The sequence below is a fragment of the Hemitrygon akajei genome, chromosome 3 (genome assembly GCF_048418815.1).
Source record: "Hemitrygon akajei chromosome 3, sHemAka1.3, whole genome shotgun sequence".
Lineage (NCBI taxonomy): Eukaryota > Metazoa > Chordata > Chondrichthyes > Myliobatiformes > Dasyatidae > Hemitrygon > Hemitrygon akajei.
The window spans coordinates 48,572,673-48,591,822 of record NC_133126.1 but is presented as its reverse complement, the minus strand read 5'-3'; the positions used below and the strand labels follow the sequence as shown (position 1 = coordinate 48,591,822).

The window sequence follows — 19,150 nt, the reverse complement described above, 5'->3', positions numbered from 1 at the left end:
ACAATTCTCACCTCAATTATGAAGAGACTGCTGCTGCAGTTTTTAAATACTTTGTGCATTTTTCAGAGTCTTGATACCAATGATATCCAACTTTTGGGAGACAATAAATGTCCCGTTTTGTGCCTAAAGAGATGTGCTTTCTATGGTCTCTGTAGCAGCAAACCGAACAACTGCTGCTGCCGGCAACCTCACCGAGTTGTTACTCTTGCATGACCTCACACCTGTAATGATTGCTCCAAAAGTCGAGGATTTGATTTGAACCTTTATTAGCAATTAGCAAACAGACAACCTTGAAGCGATGGAAGTGTGCCCAAGTGTAAGCTAAGCATAACTGGGTGGTCAGCAAAAGATAGGACCTCCATCGACCCCAGCTACTACAGACTCCAAAAAAGAAAGCGTAAATATGTAACTTAACCCCTTCATCTTTACCATGCCCCCACTCGTGACTATCTACCCTAATAAACATAATAAATGCACAACACAGAATACAATGTAGATCTCAGAGAACAGTCTCCTTTTACCTACTGTTTACATAATGACATCAACACAGTCAGCTTTCAATGATAGCCCACATTACCTCACTATCAGTAAAACTCACAGCCTAAAGGTTCAGCATTAGTAAATTGAAAAGTACTGCTGAGAACACTACTAATTTTTTTCCATTGCCTCCTCATTTGCTTCCACTAGCTGGGCTTCATGGGTTCCAATTTGCAGCATTTTCTTTGGCAGGTCAATATTTCCTCTAAGGTGTCTGTGCACACACATCTTTTGCTACTTGTGTACAAAGGAATTTAAACTGCACACAAGAGGTTGTCACCCTCTACCTCGTTTGCATGTTACACATATTTCACAATCGTACACAATCTCATTTCCTTTTCTGGTTTCTGCCGTGGACAACGTGAAGCTTGCGATTTGTCTGCAAATTTTAGACGAGGCTTATTTATACGGTTTTTATTGAAGAAATTATTCAGGTACACACGTTGTTGTCACTGGGTAAAAGTAGCACAGCACAAGATTTTTGTGCACACTGGTCATTACAAATCAGAGGGAACATTGCCGCAGGTATTGGAAATAAACAGGAAAACCCCTACAGGAAATGATCTTTTTTGCCTCTGTTCTGGAACTTTGTCAAATAGCCATTCAACGTTGCTGGTAATCACTTAATACGTTTTCAAAAATAATGCAGCCTTGAAATAATATAGATTAGCTATATGCTGGGGGTGGAAGCTGGGAGGCAATAGATGGAAGAGATAAAAGGGCTTAAGAAGAATGAGACTGATAAGAAAGAAGAATGGACAGGAAAGAAAGGGATGGAAGACAGGCACCAGATGGAGGGGAAGGGCAGGTGAGAAAAGGTGACGTGAGAGGGTAACTAGACTGGGGAATTTTAAAAAAGAGGGAAGGAAGGGGGGTAAGTTTATTAGAAGTTGGAAAAATTGATGTTTATGCCATCAAGTTGGAGGCTACTCAGAGGGAATATGAGGTGTTGCTCCTTCAACCTGAGATTCACCTCATTGTGATAGCAGAGGAGGCCATGGGAGATCCTACTTTTTACAACGGAGAGAACAAAGGTACTCTCCTCCTCTTTCTTATTCTGGCTTCTACCCCCTTCTTTTCCAGTCTTGATGAAGAGTCTCCAGCCTGAAACATGGACTGGTAACTAGTGGAGTGGTGTCACAGCAACAACCTGGCACTCAATGTCAGTAAGACAAAAGAGCTGATTGTGGACTTTCCATTGATGCACTTTGATGTGTAGAGTTCGTCCAAGATTTCCAGCTTCCACAGAATCTCCTGGGTTTAAGTATTTTATGATTTTTTTTCATTGCAGGAAGCTAACTTCAGAATCAGTATCAGAATCAGGTTTATTCTCACCAGCATGTGACGTGAAATTTGTTAACTTATCAGCAGCAGTTCAATGCAATACATAATCTAGCAGAGAAAAAAATAAAAGTACTTAAACAAGTAGGTCGATTACATATATTGAATAGTTTTTAAAAATATGCAAAAACAGAAATACTGTATATTAAAAAAAAAGTGAGGTAGTGTCCAAAGATTTAATGTCCAGTTAGGAATCGGATGGCAGAGGGGAAGAAGCTGTTCCTAAATCGCTGAGTGTGTGCCTTCAGGCTTCTGTATCTCCTACCTGAAGGTAACAGTGAGAAAAGGGCATGTCCTGGATGCTGGAGGTCCTTAACAATGGACGCTGCCTTTCTGAGACAGTGCTCCCTAAAGATGTCCTGGGTACTTTGTAGGCTGGTGCCCAAGATGAAACTGACTAGATTTACAACCTTCTGCAGTTTCTTTCAGTCCTGTGCAGTAGCCCCTCCATACCAGACAGTGATGCAGCCTGTCAGAATGATCTTCACAGTACAAAAGTTTTTGAGTGTATTTGTTGACATGCCAAATCTTTTCAAATTCCTAATGAAGTATAGCCACTGTCTTGCCTTCTTTATGACTACATCAATACATTGGGACCTGGTTAGATCCTCAGAGATCTTGACATCCAGGAACTTGAAGCTGCTCACTCCCTCCACTTCTGATCCCTCTATGAGGATTGGTATGTGTTCCTTCATCTTACCCTTCCTGAAGTCCACAATCAGCTCTTTCGTCTTACTGACGTTGAGTGCCAGGTTGTTGCTGCAGCACCACTCCACTAGTTGGCATAACATAAGAACATAAGAAATAGGAGCAGGAGTAGGCCATCCAGCCCATCGAGCCTGCCCTGCCATTCAATAAGATCATGGCTGATCTGTCTGTAAACTTAGCTCCATCCACCTGCTTTTTTCCCATAACCCTTAATTCCCCTACTTTGTAAAAATCTATCTAACTGAATCTTAAATATATTGAGTGAGGAAGCCTCAACTGCTTCCCTGGGCAGAGAATTCCACAGACTCACCACTCTCCGGGAAAAACTCTTTCTCCTCATCCCTGTCCTAAATCTTCTCCCCTGAATCTTGAGGCAATGTCCCCTAGTTCTAGTCTCGCCTACCAATGGCAACAACTTTCCTACTTCTATCTTATCTATTCCGTTCAAAATTTTGTATGTTTCTATAAGATGCCATCTCATTCTTCTGAATCCCATAAAATATAATCCCAGGCGACTCGATCTCTCCTCTTCATCTCGGGAATCAACCTGGTGAACCTCCTCTGCACTGCCTCCAAAGCCATAGTTGGTGCATCTCGCTCCTGTATGCCCTCTCGTCACCACCTGAGATTCTACCAACGATGGTTGTATCGTCAGCAAATTTATAGATGGTGTTTGAGCTATGCCTAGCCACACAGTCATGTGTATATAGAGAGTAGAGCAGTGGGCTAAGCACACATCCCTGAGGCGTGCCAGTATTCTACCTTTCTATCTCTTTACTAGCAAGTATCCATTCTCTACTTTTAATATATCAGTCATAATTAAAACTGATATATTGAACTCCTTATTTTGTAATGCAGGTGGCTGAAGGCCAAGTAATTGAGTTGATTTAAAGCCGAGGTTGATAGTTTTTTTGATTAGTAAGGGTGTCATATTTTACAGGCAGAAAGCAGGAGAATGGGCTTGAGGGGGAAAATGAATCAGCCATGATCAAATGCAGAATACATGATGGGCTGAATGGCCTAATTCTGCTCCTTTGTCTTGTAGTCTCCACCACCAATTTTCACAACCTACTCAAGGTGCTTAGATGGTCATAGTTCTACTTGTTTCATCCATTCCCTCCATCCGCGGTACTCTTATTGAATGAAGCAAATCCCACACTCCCTACTATATTTTACACTTCGAGTTTCAGATTGGTCCTGATTGATTGAAGTGTTTTGCTCCTGAGGAAGTCCCTTGTGAAGAACAACTCTCGTCACCAATAAATTGCTACCTCTGTTTCCCTCCATTCCCAGCTTCTAGTTATTATTTGCTCTCATCTTCTACCCAACTTCTGGACCAAGAATTGCATTCAACATACAATTTTAAACATTCCCTTATATGCTTGTACCTAATTTTCACCTATGCACATGTCCTACACATTCAGATTTACTTATCACATGTACATGAAAACATACCTCCCCCAAGGATATTCTGGGAGCAGCCCACATTCCCGTGCCAACACAGCATACCCATAATGCTTGGCAGAACTCAACAAGCCACAAAACAAGGCCTCTTCCTCCCTCCCACCATTCACGCTAAATAGACAACAAGAAAACGTTCTTCAAGTAATGGCCTCAAAAACAGCGTTAGGAACGCAAGATTGGAACATTTAGATAAAAATTAACTTTTTTAATTTATGTTACCATTTTAAATCAAAAGCTTCATTTGATGTTTTACCTTGAAATATTCCACAAGTCCTCGGCCAGTGATTTTATTCCCATTAATTTCTTTCAACTCAAGGTTCTCAGGACAAAGGAGCCAGGAAACGAGAACTTTCAGATGTTTTATAAACTGTTCGTCAATCTCTGAGCGAAATAAAGAATTTGATTAAAAGCATATATTTTATGTTTCTGCTAATTACATTTGTGCAATGCAAAGTATTAAAAAGCTTTACATTTTAGATATTGTTTAAAGGTCAGTGGAATCATCTGCTGAGAGGCACCTGGAGAAAGTGGGCACAACAATATCTGGCTGAATATTGCCACAACAGGCTGAATCACTACCTTTTATACGTCCATCGAAGTTGGGATTGGTCGCCACTTTCAAGCCAGGGTGTGGCATTAGGAAGCAGGAGATGTTTGTAAAACAGGAATAAATGTGCTTCCTGACATTTTGTAGCTCCTCGTGCTGATTTTCTGAAATCTGGGATATGTTTGTAAAGGAGGGAAAAACGTCAATTATGGTACATAATATGGCACCTTGAATCCATAAATAATTCAACACAATTTTTAAGTGCATGAATCTTGATGTTAACACAAAAAAGCAGTAAAGGGATGTGGATTTAATTAGGAGAAACACTGGCATGCACGCACAACACCCAGGCATACTGAAGACACGGAATGATTTGTTAATCATTTTACATCTCCACTCTTCAAGTCGCTCAATTATCCCAAGTTCTGACCCAGGTCTCATAAAGTTGAAGCACAACCTCCCTATGTCTGCATTCAGGGATGAAGTCTAATGTCCCATTTGCCTTCCCAACTGCTGCCACCTTCAAGGATCTATGGACTTGTACTCTGAGGTCTTTCTGTTCCTCGCTATTCTGAAGGTCCCTGCCATTCATGGTGGTGTCTGCTATCCTCAGGTCACGATGTCTTATGAATGTGCCTTGGCCTCATCACATTTCCAGCAAATAATGTGCAAACAGGATACAGCCCAGGCAAAGGTCCTCACGCAACCTTCACCCTCTGATTACTGGTGAATCATCCTGATTTTGCAGAACAGTTCCTTACATCTTCACATTGGGAACAATATAGTGCATAGTTTTCCTGCTAAACGTCATTATGTTTTCTTTGATCTTTCTGAAACTACACAGTCCTTAGCTGCACCAGTTTACACAATGATATTTATATTAGTTTAATTAGGTAGTGGAACAGCCTCTCTACTGCAGCCTGCCAAGCTTCCAGATGCTCAGGGTGTAAAGTCTAACATTGCAGGCAGTAAATGCTGCTACAGGTCTGGCTGAGTTCTTGTTCAATCACCCACTCCCTTTCTCATACAGGTTTCTAATGGGTTACATCTCATCAGTTTCCAGCTTACATATTAAATGGACGTGAACACACTTGTGGGAAAATGTTATTATCACATTTTTCATAATCAGAAACCACTGACTTCTGCAGCTCACTCAGAGTGACCGTTGGTGTCACAGCAGCCTCTCTTACAAGTGCCATTCTTCTCCAGCGACTGAGTTTAAAGGGGTGGCCTGGTCTAAGCATTGTGGCTGTGGTTCAGAAAACTGGATCAGTTTTGTAGGTCTCCTAGGAAGTGCTTTCTGTTCTAAGTGCAACACCTTAATCTGAAACCTATGGGCAGGCCTTCTGCCCATGTTCTTAGCTACAGAACAAGGTGCAGAGGAAGCAGGAGCTTTTCCAACAGGAGGCTGCCTGGTCACTTGGGTTCTAAGTCATAGACGATCTAGTGATAACACCTCACATCTACTTTTACTCAGTGTAACCCTCGGGCTGCCCTCAGCTCTAAGTTATTTACAATCAACTAGATTGTCCTGCACAAACCTTCAGACGTTTCTCCAGGAACTTGATTCCTCCGTTAAGACCATAGTTGAATTCATATGGAAAACTCCAATCGCGAACGAGAAATATGAGAGACTGTTCATTTGAAACAAAGAGAACATCTTTAGTCTCAGAGCCATATTGGGAGAGAACAGAGTTTTCCTTAAGACATAGTCAGTTTATTTAATGGAATTCTGCCAAAAGATATAATTTGACTTTCACAGATGAATAGGAAAGGAACAATGAATTGGTGCATTCACAATTCCTTTTTTGTTTCAGATACACTCACTTTCTCTAAGTTTTAGAGTCAAGTTATATGTATCTAGTTACAGAGTAAAGTCTTTTTTATCATGTTAGGGACAGGGTTCACACTTCCACACAGCAGGAACTGTGCGTTTGCCGAGGGTTTAATAACTGCAGCAGAGCGTACATTACGGAGGCTTCATCAAAATTGATTGAAAAACAAATCCTCAAACAACAGGTTTCCAGGACGGTTGCCTAGTGTCAAAGAAAGATGAAGATGCAGGAAATAAAGAAAAGACTAAGGTAGGAAAATAATGAACTTAAAATGCAGTAAACATTCATGCTTAATAAATTATTCTTTGGTAACTTTTGCAGAGCAAAAGGTTTATTGCTGACCTGAAAAGGTTTTTGGGACGTTTCTTCCATAGCAAGTCGTCCATATTCAGTAAAGAGCTGAAGAAGACGAAACAGTGACAGCAAGATAAATAATTCACCCTCATGATGGTGATACTGCTTTACATATGTTGTAAATATAAAATAGTGGGTTATTTACCTGTAAATGTTGCAGATCATCTTCTTGAATATTTTGTGACAAGTTATACACCTGGATAAATTTAAGTTGAATTATTACGACTCTGAAAATTACGATATTAATTGCTCTGCTTTATAATTATGCAATAATGTTTTTTATCCTTTAAAAGTTATCATTAAGAATGAACTGTATGATTGTAAGGCACGGCTTTACACACACGTTCATGGGTTTAATGAGATTCTGAAGTGAGTGGCCCTGAAACCCCCACACGACGCTGCTGTTCTTTAAGTTATTGCTGGTCTATGGATCATTACATCTGAACTACAGTGGCAGGAAAGTTGGGACTAGATACATAAATAACTAAAACATAAATGAATCTTCCTTATTTTAGCCATAAGGTTAGGCTGGAAGTGGGGAGTTCTGATCTGGAATACACTACCTGTGGTGATGGTGGGAGCAGAGCTGATTCCAGATTGGGGAAACAGAGAGCACGTGAGCATGAATAGGTAAACGTGAAGTCTTTGTGTGTGTGATGTAAGCACATGTACCGAAGCTCCTGCTGCCTCTCAGAGATTATTTATTGCAGTACTCACGGGGCTCTCTAGCCACCTCTCGAAGCACCACAGATGATAAGGAGGACGATCAAAATGAGCAAAGTGCATCAGAACCAGGAGAAAACAAACGCCACGCTATGGAAACACACTTCAAGGAACTGGCAAAGGATCAGCGATTGGCGCAGAAGCTACGGTAGTTGTAGAGAAGGAAAAGACTGGGGTGCTTAATATTCTTTATTGTGTAATATGTCAGCAAACCAGCTTCTGGCATGTGTGGACTGGTATCAAAAAGTGGGTCATTCTGTGAGAGACAGAGAAACACCTGGGACCAGTAAAAGCACAGGAGAATGTAAAAGCAGAACCAGTGCAGGACAGGGAAATCCAAGGGCCATAGCGCCATTATTGTGAGTGCAACGTGTTAAAATGGTGGCTCCAATGCAGACAGTTTACCACGCAGCCCGACTGTGAGAAGGATTTGCATGACCAATTGTACTGCAGCATATAATAAAACATGCAACTCCACACATACACGAAGATAGTGGACACAAAGTATCCTGATGTTACTGGATCACACTGAAAATACACAATTACAAACACTGCCAAAAGAAGTCTTTAATACTGATGGAAGACCTACCAGTTAAACTGGTCACAGAAGCTCAGAAAATTATTTCAGCTCACCGTGATTTGAAGCAACATGTGGAATTGAAGTGCAAAAATATCTGAAGAGCTTTTAAAATCTTGCCCTATAGGATCAATTTATGCGTAGCTTTATTGACAAGAACATTCAGTTATCTAAATGGTATCTCACATTTGACCTGACATGCAAATTTTGTAACCTTGACAGAAAGGTGACACAAGATTTTAGGAAGAGACATTAGTCAGAAGGCAACAGCAACTACTCCATTTCTGAAGTCTTCATCACATAGTTGCGACGGTGCAAACTGTTGCTAGATTGCAATGGCGGCCGCCTGCTACAGCTTTGTTCCATTGAGGAGGCGCAGTGTTAAGCGCACACAGCAGCAGCTGAGACAAACAGCTCTCCGATGCAAGGGGATTTGTCCAAGGAGGAATAAACCGAGAAGAAATCTGAATAACATCATGAGTTTGTGGCGGGTTCGGAACAGCACGTTTGTGCAGTACCTGTAAGTCGAGGGAAAGCAGCAGGATTTCACAATCAACAGAAAGATGGCTGCAGATAAAGAAGCAGATTATTCTGTAACAGGTAGAAATCAACACTGCCTTTGATAGGACAAATTAGCCTTATAACAAATCCTGGTAAAGTACTGAAGGTACTAGCTCAAATAAAATGTATCTTGATATCATGAGAACTAACAATTAGGAGTGTCAATAATCATGGCTAACCAGACAGAGCAACCAATATTACTCTACCAAACTAAAACAAAATCAATTAAGTAGACATATTTCTTGCTACATATCTGTTTGACCTGGGTCATAAAAATCCTGAAATTTGCTGCGTGAGCATACTATTTACAATGAACTGAAATATGACTCCCAATCATAGCTTCAGTAAACACTGAAAGGACACAGAAATATATACAATGAAAGGAAGAATCAAAGCCATTAAGTGTCTTGATAAGGAAATGCAAGCATTATACAATAAAAAGTTTAAATATATGTCCTTAATAACCTCATAGTCAGTCTGTACAAAATGCAGAATGCAAGTTTACCAAAGAAACCCTTAAAAATGTGAAGATGGTCAACATGATCTCCTCACAGGGATCACATTGAAATCTGACTTGGACAATCCATGGTGCAGATTATCCCATAATATTGGCAATCTACGATCAAGGTATCCACTCCAGTAAGGACTACTTAAGAACACAGTACAGTTTCACATTGACAATTAGTAACAGTGGACAAGCCTTTGATATGCAATGCAGCCACCACTGTGGTTTCCATTCTTCTCTCAATTTCTAACATTCATCTCTCAACACCGGTGCACGTCATCTCACTTTGTCACTCTTTCTAATCCAGTATTCCCGTAATAAAGTCATTTCTGGTAGTTTAAAACATTCGAAAGTAGAGGGTCAGCAGATGAAATAAAAGCAAAATCATGAACTACCTCATTGGGGAAAGGCAATGAGTAACAAAGTAAGGGGACTAGGAATGACAAAAGGGATCTCACTGAAACCTACTGAATATTGAAAGGCCAGATAGAGTGGATGTGGAGAGGATGTTTCCAGTAGTGTGTGAGTCTACGACCAGAGGGCACAGCCTCAGAATAGAAGGATGAATAGAATAGAACTGGGTTTCTAACCTTTTTATGCCATGGACCAGTACCATTAAGCTGGGAAACCTTGCTTTAGAGCAATTTCTTTTGCCAGAGGGTGGTGCAATTCATTGCCACAAACGGCTCTGGAGGCCAAGCCTTTGGGGATATTTAAAGCAGAGGTTGACAGGCTCATGATTAGTCAGGGTATCAAAGGTTACAGGGTGAAGGCAGGGAAATGGGTTTGAGAGGGATAGTAAATCAGCCATGATAGAATGGTGGAGCAGACACAATGGGCTGAGTGGCCTAATTCTACTCCTATGTCTTATGGTCTTTTAATCATTCAGGAGAGGCAGATACTGCATAAAAACCCCCATATTCCATCATGCATTAAATTTAACATGAATAATTGCATCTCTTCCCCAATTAAATGCCTTGCTTCAATGTCTCCCTAACTCTAGATGTGCTACCTCAATTAAAATACTCAAGGTCTACATAGAGCGCCATTGTTGTGGGGGGGGGGGGGGGGTTCTACTCCTCAGATATGAATGATGTTATGCAAATCACTTTGCCATACCTTGTGAGATCATGCCTTTTCGTTAAGCACTGCTTCATTAAGGGGGTGGGAATGGGGTCTCAGTACAATAGGAAACAGGCTCTTCTGCTGGTTGCTCTGGCATATGTCCTCCCCGACACACAAGACCCTCCTCCTCACACGTACCTTGAACTTTTATGTTCTGTTGAGTGCATACGAGTTATTTTCCTCCCCAAAGCAGCTTCTGTTTCCAAGTCTGTCAAAATGTATGGTGTGGCTAACCTGCAAACTGTGGTTTAGGGGAAGGTGTCCTTCACTGATATTATGCAGTCAAGTGGTTTGACAAGCACTGAGTTGGTGAGATCTCTCGCAGGAGCCATTTTACTGCAAATTTCTAATCGCTTCTGTTTCCTAACCGGATTCTGTTCCGTTCACTATATTGTGCGGGAACCCAATTAGATGAGAGTGATAAAATCAGAAATCGTTGGAAATACTGAGCAGATCAGGCTGCATTTATGAAGAGAGTCAAGGATGAGGCTGATAATCTGGGAAGGACAGGAATGCAGCTTGTTAAGAGGGTGAGGGAAGGGTTGTCTGATGGGGTAAAACTGGGGTAACCATGGTAATAAGCTGTAAACAAGGTCAAAGGGTGAATGGGAGCCGTCAGACAGTGAGAATATGGACAAAACAATGTCGGAGTCGTGAAATGCAGAGCAGGAGGACAGGCCCTGCTGGTCACGTCTCCAAAACAAGCAAAAGGGCAAAAAGAGGAGGAAGGTCAATAGAGCTGAGCCAGTTGATGACTGGAGAGAAGCTGTAGAATTCACTATTGAATCTGGAAGGCTACGGTGTACTCAGACGGAAGATAAGGTGCTGCTTGTTGTTTAAGTTTGCCTCATTGTAACAGTTGCAGGATTATTTACTGAACATTTCTAGGCCACAACCCCCAACTCCTTGTACTTACAGTCTGATGTACAACATTCTGCGGTATAAAGTGGAGTCTCATTAGGACATCCGTAGTGCAGCTGTACTGGCTATGCCTGATACATACTCACAGTAACTAACTACTGGAGTAGTAAGAGTACACAGTATCTTTCCATAAGAAGTCTCAGATGTACAGTGTGTCTCAAGTCAATGCCTGGTGTTCAGTGCCAATCAGATACAGTCTTTGAGATCCATTATTCCCCCAACATTCATCATACATATTTCTTCTGCTGGAACATACCGTCCTCATTTAGTTAAGCTATTTAAGACATTTTCACAGCAATAATTTCCAGCATAACAGTATAGAATCATAGACAGGAACAGGTCATTTGGTCCACTGTGACTGTACTGGCTTTGAGAGGAGAAATCCTGGCAATGTGATTCCTTTGCTCTTTCCCCTTGGCCCTATAAATTACAGTATAAATTTATTCTCAGTGCAAATGTCTATGTGTTATGATAACGGGAGTACTGGCTCTAAATGATGATGATGGCTGGTTCTTGGCTTGCGAAGATCAGGAGTGAAGTCCTCCTCAGGAGCAATAGCACGATCAGTGGTGACTGTAGAAGGCAGTTCAGGATCTACAAACTCTGGAGGACAGGGACACGGGAACAGTTGGGATGTGAGTGTTTGCTCTAAATAAACAACTGGCTCTAAATGGACTGCTACTAAAAGGGCATCACTCTATTCTGAGGCTGTGCCCTCTGGTCTTAGACTCCCCCACCCATCCTCTCCACATCCACTCTATCAAAGCCTTTCAGTATTCAATAGGTTTCAATGAGATGCCCTCTCGTTCATCTAAACCTCAGCGAGTACAGGGCCAGGGACATCAAACAATTCTCATACATTAACCCTTTCATTCCAGGAATCATTCTCGCGAACCTCCTCTTGGTTACATTGTTAAGAATTGCAATGTGAATGCTTGACCCGTTATTAGGATGTCTCTTTATATCCCACGCAGGTAGGAGATGAGGCTGTGAGTGCTGAGCAACGAGGTCACCCGGTAGCCTTCCTCTTTCTCCTTCTGATCTACAGAAGTCCTGTCACAGAGCTCATGGTCAAGGTCTTTCTGCTCTCCCTCTGGCTGGCGTATAAAGCTTAGCCAGTTTATACAACATGTGGCTCGTGACATACAGGTCTCACCAGCTGCTCAGAATCTATGGCAGGCAGCTTCAGGGTGACGCAGGCAAAAGAACCTCATGCTGTGGAGAGCAATGGGATTTCGTGCTACTTAATAGGTATGTCCATGCACCTCGCTGCAGAAAGCAGAGGGCAGAGGGCAGATCTTACCCCTCAGATCCAGCCGCCTGTTCCTCAGAATCGCTGTCATTAGTGCTTCTCGGAAACATGACATTCACCCTCAGGGTTTTCCTCTCAAGATCCACAGTGGCCTGACCCGTTCGGAAAAAGGCCTGGATTACTAAGGTAAGCCCTTTCACACATGAGAGCTACCTGTACTGATGAGAAGCCAGCAACGGTAGCGATCCCACCACCCAAGATGCCGGCTGCCCCTCAGTGACATTGCAGAAGATGAATACAGTGCCTGGGTGGCCTCTGTGGCGCAGTAACAAGCAACAAAACGGGATTCACTGCCAACACCTCCTCGGAACGCTTGAAAGGATCCTTCCTTGCAAGCTGAGGATCAACGTGAACTTAACAGGGCAGCCCAGAAACAAGGACGTAGCCTCCTTCCCACATGACGCCCCATCTTAGGGCAGAATCCCCTGGAAAAGTAGAATCCGTGAATGCAATGGTCACCAGAGAAATTGAGGCAGGCTGTGGAATTAGTGAAGTCTCTTTGGGAGCAGGCTGTTTGCTAGTCTCTGCCTCTCAGCTGCAGTCCCTTGAGCTAATCTGAGCGGCCAGGCTCAGCTAAAATAACTGTTCCAATAATGGGATGAGGTCAGCCATCATCACCACGGACAGAGGAACAGCAGCTAAATGCTGGGAAATGCATTTACTGTTACTTAAACCACATCCTACACTGTAATAGTTGTAGCTAGCAGTCACTGCTAGAGTTGCACAGTTAGGTGTCCTGATGACAGTGGCTTCATTCTAAATACCAAAAGAAGTAACAAACTAGGACATTGTGTCCTTAATTCTACCGAGGCTGCAGCTTTCTGTTTCAGTGTATGTTGATGAGAGCAGAGATGTGTGTTAAATGAATAATTATGCAAGTTAACAACTGGCAGCTTCTGGTGAATAAGGTTTATTTTCACTTTCCTATTAGTGTACATCTCTATAATATGACAATCAATTTCAAAACCCATTACTAAAAGATGTGTGTTAATTTTTGCAATTTCACATTAGACTTGAATGCCTATTGATATTTTAAAGATGGATGAAACCCGCAGAATGACAAGGCAGTAACTCTTACTTCTAGATAACCACTCGGTAGTGGTGAACCGAGCTGCAGGGGAACAACAGGAGTGGAGACCATGAAAGGGAACTTACCTCCAACGAGACTCAGGGCTCCAGTGGAAATACATGAGGTTTGTGGTGGCATACCCACCTTCAATCGGGCTACATTCTTGTAACAGGGTGGATTAATCAAATTTTCTACAGGGGCATGTTTTTCTCGGCACAATATTGTACCGCGTAATCATTTCACATGGATTAATGTATGGAGCCAAACATTTCCACAGACAGTGTCAGTCAGACGTTCCTTTACTTTGCTGGTCAACGTTTTGCAGATGTTGTTGTGGACGCAGCATGAAAGGAGGCCATTATGCCAGAAACCCGCCCTGTCCCGTACTCATTAAGTTTTTTAATACCTCTACCAGATCTAGCAATCTTGACAATTTCTAGAAGAACAGCCACAGTTTCTCCAGCCTACCCAGATAACAAAAGGTTACCATCTCTGGAATCACCGTGGTTTTAGCCTCCGCACCCTCTCCAGAGACTTTGCATCTGGAACAGGACACGATTCTCCAGTTGTGGTCCGACTGTTTTATAAAGTTTATCATGATCTCTTTACTCCCACCTTCTATACGTCTAGCTACTGCAGCAGGGTATCAAATGCCCTTTTAACCACATTCTCAACATGCCGTGTCTGATTTCTCTGTTCATGTTCTCCAGTTTACATTGCATCCTTTCATTCTTCTGGCCAAACTGTAACACCTCAACTTATCTGTATTAATTTTCATCTGATACCTACCACCCATTCTACCGGTCACTCTGCACCAACTTGGGATCTGGTACTCTCCTCCCCACAGGTTTTGTGACACACGAGCGCCAAGCTGTGAAAGGACGAATCACCTATGCAGACACTCAATGGCATTTCATATTGTGTTCCTCAATATGTCCCAGGAGGTCACCAATGAACAGAAACTCACTGGACCAGCCCCATGGACACTGACCGGAAGAATAGGTCAGAGGCTGGGTATGCTGCAGCGAGTGATTCAACTCCCATTATTCCAAGGCTCTCCCTTCATTTTCAAAGCACAAACCAGCAGCAAGACAGAATTCTCCTCACTTGCCTGAACGAGCACAACTCCAACAACTCTTCCCAGAAGCTCATCACCATCCAAGGCAAAATAGCTGACTTGATTGGGATCCCAATACCCACACTAAACATTCATTCCCTCCACCTCCAGCACATAGTTGCTGCAGTGACTCACACAAATCACTGACAATGCCTCCCAAACCAGCAAACTCCACCAACAAGGAAGCATAGCAACCACCTGAAAACACCACCTCCAAGCTGCACACCATTCTGTCTTGGAAATATACCAGTGGTTCGTTACAGTCGCTGGGTCTAAATCCTGGAATTCCCTGTTCAAGACCAGGGCCTTCACAAGGAGGACTGCAGTGAATCAAGCAGATGTACCACCATCACCTTCTCAAGGTCAATCACCCTTTCCGGTGATCCCTACATCCCAAAAATGAATTATTATTTTTTTTTAAACTACACCTTTCCTGAATAGGAGTGTTACATTTGTAATCTTTCAGTTTTCATACACCACCTCTGAATCAGGATGTGGTGTTAAATGCAAATGTTATTTTAAGACATTCACCTTTCCTCTACTTTCTTGAAATCTGTGATCACTGTGAGGTCCCAACTTCTTTTTTTCTGCATAAAACTAGTCATTTTTTTCACACTCTTCTGTATAAACCTGGGTAGGACATTTATTCAGTTAAAGAATGGATATTTTTGTATTCCTTGTGACATGCAGCAAAATGACTATTTAGTGTTGGTCTTCACGGTAGAGGACACGTCTAACATGCCAAAGAGAGATGTTACGGATGCGACAGGAGGTGAGGACCTCGATACAATAGCTATCACTAAAGAGGTAGTGCTGGGCAAACTTGTGGGCCTAAAGATAGACCAATCCCCTGGTGCTGATGGAATGCATCCCACGGTACTGGAAGAAATAGCAGAAGTTATAGTCAAGGCTTTAATGACAATTTACCAAAATTCTCTGGACTCTAGGCAGTTCCTGGCAGTATGGAAGATGGTGAATGTCACGCCACTGTTCAAAAGAGGATGTAGGCAAAAGGCAGGTAACTACAGGCCAGTTAGTTTAACATCTGTAGTTAGGAAAATGCTTGAAGCTATCATAAAAGAAGAAATAGTGAGGCATCTGGAAAGAAATGGATCCATCAGGCAGACACAGCATTGATTCAGCAAAGACAGGTCCTGTTTGACAAACTTATTGGAGTTCTTTGAGGATATAATGAGTGCTGTGGATAGAGGGGAACAGATGGACATTATTTGCTTGGACTTCCAGAAGGCATTTGATAAGGTGCCGCATAAAAGACTTGTGCATAAGGACACAGAGTTGGAGGTGAGGTATTAACATGGATACGAGATTGGTTAACTGACAGAAAGCAGAGTTGGGATACATGGGTGTTTCTCTGGTTGGCAATCAGTGGTGAGCGGTGTGCCACAGGGATCGGTGCTGGGCTCACAACTGTTCATGATATACATTGACGATCTGGAAGAGGGGACCGAGTGTGGTGTATCTAAGTTTGCTGATAATACTAAATTGATTAGAAAAGCAAATTGTGCAGAAGATATGGAGAGTCTGCAGAGAGATATAGATAGGTTAAGTGAGTGGGCAAGGGTCTGGCAATGTTGGTAAATGCGAGGTCATCCACTTTGGAAGGAAAAATGGAAGAGCAGGTTATTTTTTAAACGGTAAAAAATTGCAGCATGCTGCTGTGCAGAGGGACTTGGGAGTGCTTGAGTATGAATCGCAAAAGGTTGCTTTACAGGTGGAGCAGGCTATTAAGGCAGTAAATGGGATGTTGGCCTCCATTGCTAGAGAGATTGAATTTAAGAACAAGGAGGTTATGCTGCAACTATACAGGGTACTAATGAGGCCACACCTGGAGTACTGTGTGCAATTCTGGTCTCCTTACTTGCGGAAGGATATACTGGGTTTGGAGGCAGTGCAGAGGAGGTTCACCAGCTTGATTCCAGAGATGAGGGGGTGAGACTATGAGGAGAGATTGAGTCACCCGGCACTGTAGTCACTGGAATTCAGAAGAATGAGAGATCATCTTATAGAAACATATAAAATTATGAAAAGGATAGATAAGATTGAGGCAGGAAAGTTGTTTCCACTGATAGGTGAGACTAGAACCAGGGGACATAGCCTCAAGATTGAGGGGAGTAGATTTAGGATGGAGATGAGGAGGAACTGCATTTCCCAGAGAGTGGTGACTTTGTGGAATTCTCTGCCCAATGAAGCAGTGGAGGCTACCTCAGTAAATATATTTAAGACAAGGTTGGATAGATTTTTGTAGTGTATGATAATTAAGGGTTATGAGGAAACGGCAAGTAGGTGGAGATGAGTCCATGGCCAGATCAGCAATGATCTTATTGAATGGCGGGGCAGGCTCGATGGGCCGGATGGCCTACTCCTGCTCCTATTTCTTATGTTCTTATGTAAAAGTGTTACAAGATGCTTGAGAAGTTCTGTTAGCTCTCTTGCTGTGATATGTACACTTCACAATATTTTGATATTACTTATAAGGACAGAATTTTTTTTTAATGTTTCAGAACCACATTCTCCTACCTGCATTGAACTGATCATGGTGCTGAGTGCAAATACTGTAGCAGAGTCTCTGAGAGTTGACTGGCTGTCAAATGTCCCTTGGGTGTCCATCAACAGCACAGCAACCTGCAAAGCAGACAAAACCATCAGTAATCTGTGAAAGGCATGTAAGGAACATCACCCAACTCAAACTCAAATGGATAAACTTGATTGGTATACTGGTAACATCTTAAAAATTAATTGATCTGGTCATTTTTGCTGGAAAAAATACACTGAAAGTTCAACAACTTGTCAGTGACAAAGAAAGTAAGGACACTTTGACTATATGAGGCAAACTAAAGTAAGTGAAGTTTGGAATCCACAAATGGTTGGCTGGTGACTGAAAGGGATTGGTGAAGTTTAGCTACAAAACTAAATGAAACCCCACTCAGGTCGTGACACTGTCTATAACAAACCATGGGTGGCTGGGTGCTTCCAGTCTTTTTAGATCACGCTCAGCTGCATACCATCCCATAAAGCCGTGACCACTTCCTTGCAATAATCTCATGTGCCTCGATTCCCTTAACATTCAAACAGATATCCAGTCCTGATGAAGGGTCTGGGCCAGAAATGTCCCTCCTTAGATGTTGTCTGACTTGCTGAGTTCCTCCAGCACTTTGAGTGTGTTGCCAGCAGGGATGGTGAGCTTTTTTGAGAGCACGTGCCCATATTTGGGACAATCCAAAAAATTTCTCCCGCATGCTATGGGAATTTTGAGCAGAAATTAGCACTGATTAATGAGTTAGTAACAATAATTATGGACTTTTTAAAGAACAAAAAGGACAAGTCCTATTGTTTACTTACAGGTATTTATTGGTTTGCTATTAACAAAAGTAGATCAGAGACAGATCAAAATAAATGAAGCATTTAAAAAATCTTGTTCAAAATTAGTAGCATTAGTCTTTTTTAAAAAACTACTGAAAAATAACATCATTAACTGCATAATGAACACATATATAAAATAAATGCACATATAAGAAATGTGAGTGTGAAATTAGAAGCACATTCATTAAAGGTCACAGGAATGAAAATAAATCCACATCACTCCGTGCGGGGCAGCACTGCATGCCATGTGCTGTCTTAGGCACACTTGCCATAGGTCCACCGCCTCTGATTGCTACTTTTCTAGCATTTGCAGAATCTCTTATATTTATCCAAACATTAATCAACCAACCTTGGAAATAATCAACAAATTTGCCTCCCTGGCCACCTCAGGTAGAAAGTACCAAAGATTCATTACCTTTAAGTGAAGAAATGTTGTCTCACCTGTGTCAGGCGTTATCAACCTAATATTTTTAAACAATGAGCCCAGGTTGTAGGCAGTCCCAAGACACCAACTTGGAGAAAGATCAAGTCCACTTATACCCCATAAAGCTATGTTAAAACTGTGTATCTTTCTGTGAGCTCTCCTCACAGTCTTCTAAACACACCAGAGAGCAAGATCGTCTTGTTTAATTTCTCCTCACACGACATCCCAAGAAATAATATGATAAACCTTTGTTGCAGTCCCTCTAATCCAATTATGCTTTTTTTTTGCTATGGAGATTGGTATGTTTTGTAACTCCAAACCACTAAAACTTATTGAAAGGAAAACATGGAGCTGGGGAGATGCATGTCCACTTCAGTTTTACTTTAGCGAGGCACACACTTATGACGTGGTAGCGTTATTACGTCAGCCATTCACGTACTTCTTACCCGTTATGAATTATATAAACACAGAATGCTTAATCAAACAATATATTTACAAAATACTCCAAATTTACTGAAATATTAAATACACAGCATTCCCCTCTGCTTGGCTATAAACTCCAAATAGAGTTGAATATGACTATGAGTAAACACATACAGTATACAGTTTCTCAACTTTGTATACTGTATGTGAGGAAGTTTGTTTTGCT

The 19,150-nt window shown here is 41.9% G+C and overlaps 1 protein-coding gene across 2 annotated transcripts in view; it reads right to left on the bottom strand.

The window, feature by feature from the left end:
• The window catches only part of atl1 (atlastin GTPase 1), a 77,286-nt gene that overhangs the window by 13,016 nt on the left and 45,120 nt on the right, over positions 1-19,150 (bottom strand). For both annotated transcript variants that reach the window (XM_073039819.1, XM_073039820.1), the window contains exons 4-9: positions 17,235-17,339; positions 6,932-6,982; positions 6,775-6,831; positions 6,139-6,231; positions 4,630-4,768; positions 4,304-4,431 (exon numbers count right to left, since the gene is read on the bottom strand). In XM_073039819.1, the coding sequence (XP_072895920.1) occupies positions 4,304-4,431; positions 4,630-4,768; positions 6,139-6,231; positions 6,775-6,831; positions 6,932-6,982; positions 17,235-17,339 (573 nt within the window). The remainder of the gene's footprint in view (positions 1-4,303; positions 4,432-4,629; positions 4,769-6,138; positions 6,232-6,774; positions 6,832-6,931; positions 6,983-17,234; positions 17,340-19,150) is intronic.